Source organism: Oryctolagus cuniculus, chromosome 14 (genome assembly GCF_051225735.1).
Source record: "Oryctolagus cuniculus isolate XC-2025 breed Fujian yellow rabbit chromosome 14, ASM5122573v1, whole genome shotgun sequence".
Taxonomy (NCBI): domain Eukaryota; kingdom Metazoa; phylum Chordata; class Mammalia; order Lagomorpha; family Leporidae; genus Oryctolagus; species Oryctolagus cuniculus.
Window position 1 is genome coordinate 89,987,763 of NC_142880.1, and position 11,402 is coordinate 89,999,164.

General features: G+C 41.3%; 1 protein-coding gene across 4 annotated transcripts in view; it reads left to right on the forward strand.

Moving 5' to 3' along the window:
- Positions 1-10,624, forward strand: part of CENPH (centromere protein H) — an 18,651-nt gene extending 8,027 nt beyond the window's left edge. For 3 of the 4 annotated variants that reach the window (XM_089313274.1, XM_008262308.5, XM_089313275.1), the window contains exons 6-9: positions 2,492-2,555; positions 3,316-3,367; positions 4,335-4,498; positions 10,063-10,624. In XM_089313274.1, the coding sequence (XP_089169400.1) occupies positions 2,492-2,555; positions 3,316-3,367; positions 4,335-4,498; positions 10,063-10,155 (373 nt within the window). In that variant the 3' untranslated portion in view covers positions 10,156-10,624. The remainder of the gene's footprint in view (positions 1-2,491; positions 2,556-3,315; positions 3,368-4,334; positions 4,499-10,062) is intronic. The other variant, XR_016220844.1, reaches the window with a different exon arrangement.
- Positions 10,625-11,402: the final 778 nt, after the last annotated feature.

Sequence of the window (11,402 nt, forward strand, 5' to 3'; positions counted from 1 at the left end):
AACTTTATAAAAGTTAACATTTGTTCGGTATTAATTATAAGCCAGGAACAATACTACTATCTTTATTTCATCCAACCACAATTCAATGAAATAGAAAATATACTTCCCATTTTTCATTGCTAGAAATTAATTTGTTCAGATTAAACAATTTTCCAGGGAATATAAAATAAAGCTTCTGGCAGCCAAGGTCATCCAAAACCCAGTCCTGAGAATCTGGCCCCAGGATGCTTACTTGAGATCTTACTCCTAAGTCTCTAAAACCCTTGTGATAGGGTGAGGCTTGGTAGAGGAGCTTGGGATGCTCACATCCCATATCAGAGGGTCTGGTTCAGGCCCAGCTCTGCTTTCTGTTCAGCTTCCTGCTAATTGTTGCGCATCCTGGAAGCAGCAGGTGATGGCTCAGGTACTTGAGTCTTCTGCCATCCATGTGGAAGACACAGGTGGAGTTCCTGGCTCCTACCTTCAGCCTGACCCAGTCCTGGCTGTTTCAGGCATTTGGGGAAAAAAAAAAACCAGAGGATTGACACTCTGTTTCGCTTGCTCGCTCGCTCTCTCTTCCCCTCCCCTCCCCCAGTGCCATCATTCTGCCTTTCAAATGAGTAAAAATAAATAAATACAAATCTTATGATACAGGACTGCCTTCCATCAGCAATAGAAAAGTTCCAAGATGGATGTGGACACTTCTCATTTCTGGGGCTTAGCCCACACTGATATGCTTTCTCCCTGTACCCCAGCAAAGGCCCAGAATACATAGGTTTGGCCTCTGTGAACTATTGCTCCCCCATAAAAGGAAAACTTAAAACATTCTTGAGTTGAAGGGGTAGGGTACAGGACAGAGTCATCATTATCGACATCCAAAGACAGTAGAAAGCTAAAACCGGCTGAGGCAGTGCTTTTACCAGGTTTTGTAGTTTACAACTGCTAAAAAGTAAATAAATAAATAAAATTGGGGGCTGGTATTGTGCTGTAGCAGGTTAAGCTGCCGCCTGCAATGCCAGCATCCCATATGGGTGCTGGTTCAAGTCCTGGGTGCTCCATTTCTGATCCAGCTCACTGATAATGGCCTGGGAAAAGCAGCCCAAGATGGCCCAAGTGCTTGGGCCTCTGCTACCTGCACAGGAAACCTAGATGAAGCTCCTGGCTCCTGGCTTCTGCCTGGCTTAGCCATGGCTGTGTGGCTACTTGGGGAGTCTGGTGCCTTGCCCAGTTCTTGCATGTAGTAAACTCTCGGAAATATTTATTGAAGACATGAGGATTATTCCTTCAAACTAAATGTTCTATTCTGTTTTCTGTTGGTATTAGTGATTGCCACAGACTAAGTAATTTATAAAGAATATAAGTTTACAAAGCTCATGGTTCCAAAGGCTAGAAGGTCCCAAGGATGTAGTGTCAGCCTCTGGGGAGGGCCTTCTTGCTGCTTCGTAACACAGCAGAGGGCATCACAGAGCGAGACCGAGCAAGAGTGCTAGCCCAGGTCCTAGTCCTGTTTTCACCACGCCACCAGCGCCATCTCAGGAGCTCTACCCTCATGACTGCCTCTAATTACGAATTACCTCCCAAAGGCCCCTCTCTAAATACCCTTACCATATGAATTTGGGAATTAAGTTCCTAACACATGATCTTTGGGGGGAAACATTCAAACACAGCACTATTCTATATGATAGTATAATGGTGGATACTGATCCTTGATGTAAACTGTGGGCTTTGTCGTGGTGCAAGTTCATCACTTGTGACAGATGCACCTCCCTGGTGGGGCATGCCGATAATGAAGGAGGTTAGGGGGGACGGGGAATAGAGTGCATGTGGGGAGTCTCTGTATCTTCTCACCTTTGCTGTGCACTTAAAATGCTCTAAAAATTAAATAATTTTTACAAAAATTATTTTCTTGAGAGGCAGAGTTACAGGGAGAGGAAAAGACAGAGATCTTCCATCCACTGGCTCACTCTCCAGATGGCAGCAATGGCCGGAACTGTGCTGATCTGAAGCCTGGAGCCAGGAGCTTTTTCTGGGTCCTCCAGGTGGGTGCAGGGGCCCAAGCATGTGAGCCATTTTCTGCTTTCTCAGGCCATCAGCAGGGAGCTAGATTAGAAGTGGAGCAGCCAGGACTTGAACCGGCACTCATGTGGGATGTGGGTGCCATAGGCAATGCATAATCTACTATGCCACAGCACTGGCCCCCTAAATTATGTTTTTAAAAATCAGCTTATAGTAAGTTAGTAGGGCTTTTTTTCCTCTACACATGAAATTTTTATAAATGTTTCTACATTCTTTAACTCAATATTATTCTTTGTGATCAGAAATTTTTCTAGGAAAACATCTCTAATAGAAAATTAGTTTACATTAAACTTGCAGATTTTTGTAAAACAATGACTTTCTAATGAAGTATACAGTGGATTTAGTGAAGGTAAGTATATTCTAATTTATAACTTAGTGAAGTTATGAGAGATTTTTTATTTTTAACTAAGTTAACATATTTTTGTTTCCTTTTTAGTGAATTCATGGATAATATGAAACAAATATTAAAGCTAAATAAACTAATAATAAGATCACAGAAGGTAAATTTGTTCTTTGGCTTCATATGCATTTTCATGATTTCAGTAACAACTCACTAAATGATTAAAGAGGGTTGCCCATAGGAACTGGTATGACTAGAATTCATGCTCCTTAGGTTTGGTTTTTTTTTGTTGTTGTTGTTTTTTTTTTTTTGTTTTGTTTTTTTTGCCAGGCAGAGTTACACAGTGAGAGGGAGACAGAGAGAAAGATCTTCCTTCCGTTGGTTTACTCCCCTAACGGCCGCTACAGCCGGCGCTGCGCTGATCCGAAGCCAGGAGCTGGGTGCTTCCTCCTGGTCTCCCATGCAGGTGCAGGGACCCAAGTACTTGGGCCATCCTCTGCTGCCCTCCCGGGCCACAGCAGAGCTGGACTGGAAGAGGAGCAAGCGGGACTGGTACCCAGTGCCCTAACCGGGACTAGAACCCGGGGTGCCAGCGCCGCAGGTGGAGGATTAGCCTAGTGAGCCATGGCACCGGCCAGGTTCTTTTTTTTTTTAAAAAGCTGTATTATATTTATTTGAGAGGCAGAGTTACAGAAAGGAAGAGACAGAGACAGAGGGTTTTCATCCACTGGCTCACTCCCCAGATAGCCAGGGCTGGGCCAGGTCTCCCTCATGGGTGCACAGGCCCAAGCATTTGGGGCATCTTCTGCTGCTTTCCCAGGGACATTAGCAAAACATGAACTGATTTAAAGGACTCAGGGATTTAATTATTATGCATTCATTCTTAAGTAATGTGCTTTAATTTCTATTTTTAATAACAGGAATCTCGAAGTTTAGAGAGAAAACGGCTTGAGATCAAAAAGAAGAGATTGGGTATGTAGAATGCTTTTTTTTTTTTTTTTTTTTTTTTTTTTTGGCGACTAACACGGCCAGCTCTCTCAACCACTGAGAAATTTCTTAATTTTCAAAGGTTCTTAAAATTTTGTACATACAAATTTAACAAGTAGGCTATGAAATGCATTCTGCTTTTTTATTTTTGTTGCTTTATAACTTTAACCCACAAAATTATTAGTTTCTGAGGACTTTGTCTTCAGCATTGTGGTGCAGTGGGTTAAGCTGCTGCATCCCATATCAGAGCCCCGGTTCTAGTCCTGCTTTTCCGCTTCCAGTACAGCTCTCTGCTAATGTACCTGAAAAAGCAGCAGACAATGGCTCACACACTTCAGCCTCTGCTACCCACGGGAGAGACCTGGATGTAGTCCTGGCTCCTGGCTTCGGCCTGGCCCAGAAGTGGCTGTTATAGCCGTTTGGGGAGTGAACCAACAGATGAAAGATCTCTCTTCCTCTTTCTGTCGCTCTTTCTCAGCTTGATGCTGCTCTGCTCTTCAAATAAATGACTCTTTATAAATGATATTTTTTTTTTAGATTTTATTTATTTGAGAGGTAGAGTTATAGATAAAGAGAGGGAAAGACATAGAGAGAGGTCTTCCATCTGCTGGTTCACTCCCCAAATGGCCACAACGGCCATCCGAAGCCAGGAGCCTGGAGCTCCTTCCGGATCTCCCACACGGGTGCAGGACCCAAGCACCTAGGCCATCTTCCGCTGCTTTCTCATACCATAGCAGAGAGCTGGATTGGAAGAGGAGCAGCCAGAACTAGAACCGATGCCCATATGGAATGACAGCACCACAGGCAGAGGTTTAGCTCACTTCATCAGAGCACTAGCCCCAAAAGATTTTTTTCTCTTGAATAAAATAACCAGGAAATGTTCTGTTTCATAATTTTTCATGATCCTTATTTATGGAGTCATCATATGTATTATTTTATTTTAACCTATTAGATTTAAAAAAAGCTTCAGAAAGTAAGCTTTTAGAAATACAGACTGAAAAGAACAAACAGAAAGACGATTTGGACAGTATGGAAAATTCAGAAAAGATAAAGACCATACGACAAAACCTACAGATGGAGATAAACGTAACTACAGTCATTCAACACGTGTTCCAGGTAACATTTACATAAATTAGGGAGGGTGGTAACTGATGCTATTACAATATTGACTTACTTTCAATAAGTTAGTCTCTCTCTCTCTTTTTTTTTTTTTTTGTGTGGGGTCCAGCGCTGTGGTGTAGAATGTTTTTTTGTTTGTTTGTTTTAAGATGGATTTATTTATTTGAGTGGCAGAGTTACAGAGAGGGAGAGATGGAGAGAGAGGTCTTCCATCCGCTGGTTTACTCCCCAAATGGTCACAACAGCTGGAGTTGAGCCAACCCAAAGCCAGGAGTCAGGAGCTTCTTCTGGGTCTCCCACTTGGGTGCAGGGTCCCAAGGATTTGGGCCATCTTCTACTGCTCTCCCAGGCCATCAGCAGAAAGCTGGATCCAAAGTAGAGCAGCCAGGATTCGAAATGGTGTCCATATGGGATGCCAGCACTGAGGTGGAGTATATCCTTCTATGGCACAGGGGCCAGTTTGAAAAATGTTTTTAAAAATTAAAAAATATTTAATTATTTATTTGAAAGTCAAATTTACAAAGAGAGGGAGAGACAGAGAAAGAGAAGTCTTCCTTCTGCTGGTTCACCCCCATGATGGCCCCAATGGCCAGAGCTGGACTAAGCCAAAGCCAGGAGCCAGGAGCTTCTTCTGGGTCTCCCACGTGAGTAGCAAGGGCCCAAGCCCTAGGGCGATCATCTGCTGCTTTTCCTAGGCCATTAGCAGGGAGCTGGATTGGAAGTGAAGCAGCTGGAACTTGAGCCAGTGCCCATTTGGGATGCTGGTGTCTCATACAGGGTCTTTACCCACTATGCTACAATGCCAAGCCCAGTAAGTTAGTCTTTGATCCCGATAAAATAATTCAGGACTGAATATTGGTCTGTTTATATATACATGAATTCATGGTTAAGGCTTTGGTTTTTCATTATGGTTTAGACCATAGCCTTTTTTTGGAAAAAGATTTATTTATTTTATTTGAAAGAGATACAGAGAGAAGGAGAGAGAAAGAGAAAGATCCTGCATCTTGCTGATTTGCTCCCCAGATGGTTGCAATGGCCAGGGCTGGGCCAGGCTGATTCCAGGAGCCAGGAACTTCATCCAGGTCTCGCATGTGGTGGTAGGGACCCATACACTTGGGCCATCTTCTGCTGGTTTTTAGGTCATTAGCAGGGAACTGGATTGGAAGTAGAGCAGCCGGGACACAAACTGGCACCCATATGTGATGCCGGTGTTGGAGACAGTGCTTAACCTGCTGTACCACAACACTGGCCCCCAATAGACATTTTATTTTTAAAGATTTATTTATTTATTTGAAAGGCAGAGTTAGAGTGTATAGAGGGGCCAGAGATAGAGATCTTCCATTCACTGATAAAGTCTCCAATGACTGCAAAAGCCAGGGCTGGCCAGGCTAAAGCCAGGGCTGGCAACTCCATCCAAATCTTCCAGATAGCTGGCAGGGGCCCAAGTACCTGGGCCATCTTCCGTTGCTTTCCCAGGTGCATAAGCAGAGAACTGGATCTGACGCAGAGCAGCCAGAGCTGGAATTGGTGCCCATATGGAACGCTGGCTTCTCAGACAGTGGCTTAACCTGTGCACCACCACACTGGCCCCGACATTAGACATTAGTCAATGGAACAAGTTTTTGTAGCTCTGGGGGCAAAATTTTACTTTTCCTTGGCATGTGTCCTTCATGCTGACTTGAGACTTCTGTGGGTTTTTTATTACTTGATTTTATTCATAGCCTATAAATTTTTAAGCCCATAGTACTGCTATCCTAGTATTAAATTTGACTTAATGAACACATTGGCTAACTTTAGGAGCTCTGTTTATTCCTAAACTGAGGCCGTAGGAGTTCAGTCATGTTTGAATACTTACTTCCATCCACTCCTATAAATTTGACTGGCTTATTATACACCAGCCTTTTCACTTATTGCAGCAGAAATGTGCCTAAAACCACAGTTTTTAGTATGTTTATTTATTTTTAATATATTTCCTAGTTGACACATAGTAATTACCCATATTTATGGGATACAAAGTGGCATTTCAATATATGAATACAGTGTACAGTAGTCAGATCAGGATAATTAGCATATCTATCACCCAGCTATCACATTTGTCATCTCTTTGTGTTGCAAACTTTTAAAATCCTACTAGCTATTTTGAAATACTCAATTGTTATCAACCATTGTTATCCTACTGGGCTATAGAATATTAGATTATTAGAATATTCCTCCAGGGTGGGTGTTCTGGTACAGTGGGTTCAGCTGCTGCTTGGGGCACCATCATCCTTTATCAGCGTGCCTGGGCTAGCTCGAGGTATTGCAGGCATTTGAGAAGTGGACACTGGACAGAAGATCTGTCTCTCTGTCTCACTCCACCTTTCAAATAAAAATAAATAAATAAATAAATAAATAAGACTTTTAGTAGTATGGATATTTTAACAATATTATTTCTTCCAATCTGTGGACATGAATGCTTTTCCATTTTTATGTGTGCCCTCTTCAGTTTCTGTCATGGGTGCTTTGTAATTATAGCTATCACTTATTTCCCACGTTACATTTATTTCTAGGATGCCTTTTTTATTGTTAATGGGATTTCTCTCAACGTTGTTGTATAAAAAATCTTTTGTGTGTATTGATTTTTTTAAAAAGATTTTTTCTATTTATTTGAAAGGCAGAGAGATTATTGATCCCCTTGGTTCACTTGATTCACATCCACTTGGTTCTCTCCCCAAATTCCTGCATTTTTGCAGGACTGGGGAGCCAGCACTGTGGCACAGTGCCACCCGATCAGTTCAAGTCCCAGCTCCCTGGCTAATGCACCCGGAAAAGTAGTAGAATATAACCCAAGTGGTTGGGCTCCAGCCACGCACGCACGTGGGAGACCCTGAGGGAGTTCATGCCTCCTGGCTCCTGGTCTCAGCCTCGCTGAGTGTCAGTGTTACAGCCATTTGGGAAGAGCCAGCAGATAGATCTCTCCCTCCCATTCCTCTCTTTCCGTCACTCTGCCTTTCAAATAAATAAATAAATCTTTTTTTAAAAATAAAGAAGGATGGCCAGCGCTGCGGCTCACTAGGCTAATCCTCTGCCTGTGGCGCCGGCACACCGGGTTCTAGTCCCGGTCAGGGCGCCGGATTCTGTCCCGGTTGCTCCTCTTCCAGTCTAGCTCTCTGCTATGGCCCGGGAGTGCAGTGGAGGATGGCCCAAGTGCTTGGGCCCTGCACCCCATGGGAGACTAGGAGAAGCACCTGGCTCCTGGCTTCAGATCAGCGCAACGTGCCGGCCGCGCCGGCCATTGGAGGGTGAAACAATGGAAAAGGAAGACCTTTCTCTTTGTCTCTCTCTCTCTCACTGTCCACTCTGCCTGTCAATAAATAAATAAATAAATAAAGAGGGAGGGAGGGAGGGAAAAAAAAAAACAGGACCGAACCAGGCCACAGCCAGAATCCAAAAATTCAGTCCAGGTCTTTCACATAGATTGTAAGGATCCAAACACCTGAACTGTCCACCTGCTGCTTCTCACAATGCACATTAACAAGAAGCTAGATCAGAAGTGGGAGGAGGCAGTGTCCCAAGCATTGGGTTAACCACTGTACCAAATGCCTGCCCTTTGTATTGATTTTCTTTTCTGCAACCTTAATACATTATTAGCCAGTTATAATAGTCTTCAGTGAAGTCTCTAGATTTCTCTATTTAAAATGATTTGGCTACAAAAAGGGATAATTTGACCACCTCCTTTTATATTTAGATGTCCTTTATTTCTTTCTCTTGTCTAGTTGCTATGGTTAAGACTTACAGTACTCTACAGAGTAAGAGTGGTAAAAGTGAACACTTTTAATATTTTATGCCTAACAATAATACACTTGTACTCAAATCTGTTTTAACATTATTCCACTCAGTAACTCAGTATCATTGAGTCATAATTTTTCAAAGAGAAAAATCATAATTAAGTATAACCCTAGTCATTTCTCCATTATCTAACACAAAAATATTCTTCATTGTTTTTAGGGACATTAAACTTAGCCATAGCTAAAAACCAAGTACTTTTACCTCTTCTGAAAATGGGACATATTACTTCTGCTTAAATTGTTTTTACTATAAATGCAAAATGAACTGTGTACCTCACACAGCTTCTGTCTTTTTCCTCTAATCTAGGATAGCACTGCCAAGTACCTGTAATAGGTAAAATGTATCCATGAAAACTGATGATGCATTTTTAATTTAATTTAAATTTTAATTAGTTTTTTAACATTCGTTGTAACTTGTATATACAATTCTAAGAACATAAAAATATTTCCCTCCTCCATCTCTCCACTGTCCTCCTCTATCACTTCTACCCTCCTTCCTTCTCCTTTGCTTTCTGCCTTTTTTCTTCTTTTTTTTTTTAATATTTATTTATTTATTTGAAAGAGTTAACAGAGAGATGTAGAGCCAGAGAGAGACAGAGAGAGAGAGGTCTTCCATTCGCTGGTTCACTCCCCAAATGGCCACAACCGCTGGAGCTGAGCTGATCCTAAGCCAGGAGCCTGGAGCTTCTTCTGGGTCTCCCATGCAGGTGCAGGGGCCCAAGGATTTTGGCCATCTTCTGCTGCTTTCCCAGGCCATAGCAGAGAGCTGGATCAGAAGTGGAGCAGCCAGGACTTGAACCGGTGCCCATATGGGATTCTGGTGCTGCCAGCCAGGGCTTTAACCTCCTGTCCCACAGCGCCGGCCCCATTTTTTTTTTTTTTTTTTTTTTTTAGTTTTTGAGATAACATTTTAAATTCACATTACAAGTGGAAAATGCAATGTGAAATGTAGGACAATAAAATGCCAGATAATTTTTAAAAAATTTTATATCACAGTAAAAATTAGGCTTAATACTTCAGTGAATAGGAAGTTTAACAGGTGAAAAGCAAAAAGATCTTACTTTACTGGAAATACAGACAGTGGCTATAAACAATAACTGAATGAAAAAATGACCTGGGGTCCTTGTTGTGGCACAGAAAGTTAAGCCTCCGCCTACAGTGCTAGCATCTCATATGGGCGCCAGTTCTAGTCCCTGCTACTCCACTTCCAATCCAGCTTCCTGCTAATGCTACAGGAAAAGCAGTGGAGGATGGCCCAAGTGCTTCGGCCCCTGCACTCATTGGGGACCTGGATGAAGCTCCTGGCTGCTGGCTTCGGCCTGGTCCTGCTGTTGCTGCCATCTGGGGAGTGAACCAGCAAGCATTGGAATCTCTCTCTGTCTCTTCTGTCTCTCTGCAACTCTGCTTTTCAAGTAAATAAAGTAAATCTTAATAAAAATATCTATAGCAAGGCTATTTTTGTTATATAGGCTTTCTTTTTTCTTTGTTTTGCTTGTTTTTTAAATGTTAGCTCCCACATATAAGGGAGAACATGTAGTATTTGCCTTTCTGGGTCCTGATGATCCTTTTAGCAACTGCTGTGAACATTCTTAATATTCTCTAGCATCGTGGAGATCAAAGCTAAAAGCAGGGATGAAGATCTCAAGAATGTACAACAATTTTTTCTCATTATCACAGAGGTACACATCTCATAAGTGAAAATTTTTAAAAGTACTTATTTTTATTTTTTTGCAGAACCTCATTTTGGGGAGTAAAACTAATTGGGCAGAGGATTCTGCTTTGAAGGAAATTGTTCTTCAACTTGAGAAGAATCTCACCAGGATCTAATGAGAAATCTCATGTGGCATTTTTGGTTTTGTCTTTGATGCATCATTTAAATACCAGATTTCAAGAAAACTCTGTTTTTGGAACTATTCTAATACTCAAGTTTTTTTTTTAGCTTGAGTCAGTAATATGAAATCTATTGTTTTAAATATTATAATTCAAGTGACTGATATACTACTAAAGAACCCTGAAACCCTATCCTTGAAAGGAAGATGTTTGGTCCAGCTTTGCAATGAACATGTACATTTTCCTATAACATTCCTGGCCAGTCCTAATTCTTATGAATATATTTGTGCATTTGACACACCAAAATATTAGAAAAGTATATCCAATGTGTTAGCAGTTTGTCATAATTTTTTATAGTAGGATAGTAAGTAAGACTCTATTTCTCTTTCTATATTTAGTATGTATTACTTTTGTAAGTTAAGAAATAAAAGGAATAAATTTTACTCTTATTAATTTAAAAATAAAATTTGCTTCTTTTTATAGCATACCATTATGTTTTTGGAAAATTCTAATTTTGACCTCAGTTATGAAGCATTGTTCACTATTACAGGTACTGTAGTTTCTCAACATTCTTTTTGGAGGAAATTTAAACTTGAAAAGATGCACTGCAATAGATAATAGCATTTTAAATCTGATTTAATAACAAATACAGAGATTTGCCTATATTCAAATTATAAAGACTTTTCTTTGGAATATTTATAGTTTTATTTCATTTGTTTTGATAAATCATAATTTATGTCTAGTTTTACTCTTTGTCCCATAGGCTATTTTCAACATAAATTGTAAAGATTATTTATTTATTTTTAAAGATTTGTTTGTTTATTTGAAAGTCAGAGTTTTAGAGAGAGAAGGAGATGAAGAGAGAGAGAGAGGAGACAGAGAGAGGTCTTCCATCCACAGGTTCACTCCCCAGATGGCCACAGTGATGCAAAGCCAGGAGCGGGAGCTTCTTCCAGGTCTCCCACATGGGTACAGGGGCCCAACCACTTGGACCATCTTTCTCTGCTCTCCCAGGCCATTAGCAGGGAACTAGATCAGAAGTGGAGCAGCTGGGACTCATACCGGTGCCCACATGGGATGCCAGCACTGCAGATGGTGGCTTTACCCCCTATGCCTCAGCGCCAGCCCCAGCCCAATTTTTCTTATACAAAAGCAATATTCTGGAAAATCTTCCTTATCCAAAAACACAGCATTACATGAGTCATTGCTGCACGCTCTATTAATAAATCCCATTCCAAAGATTG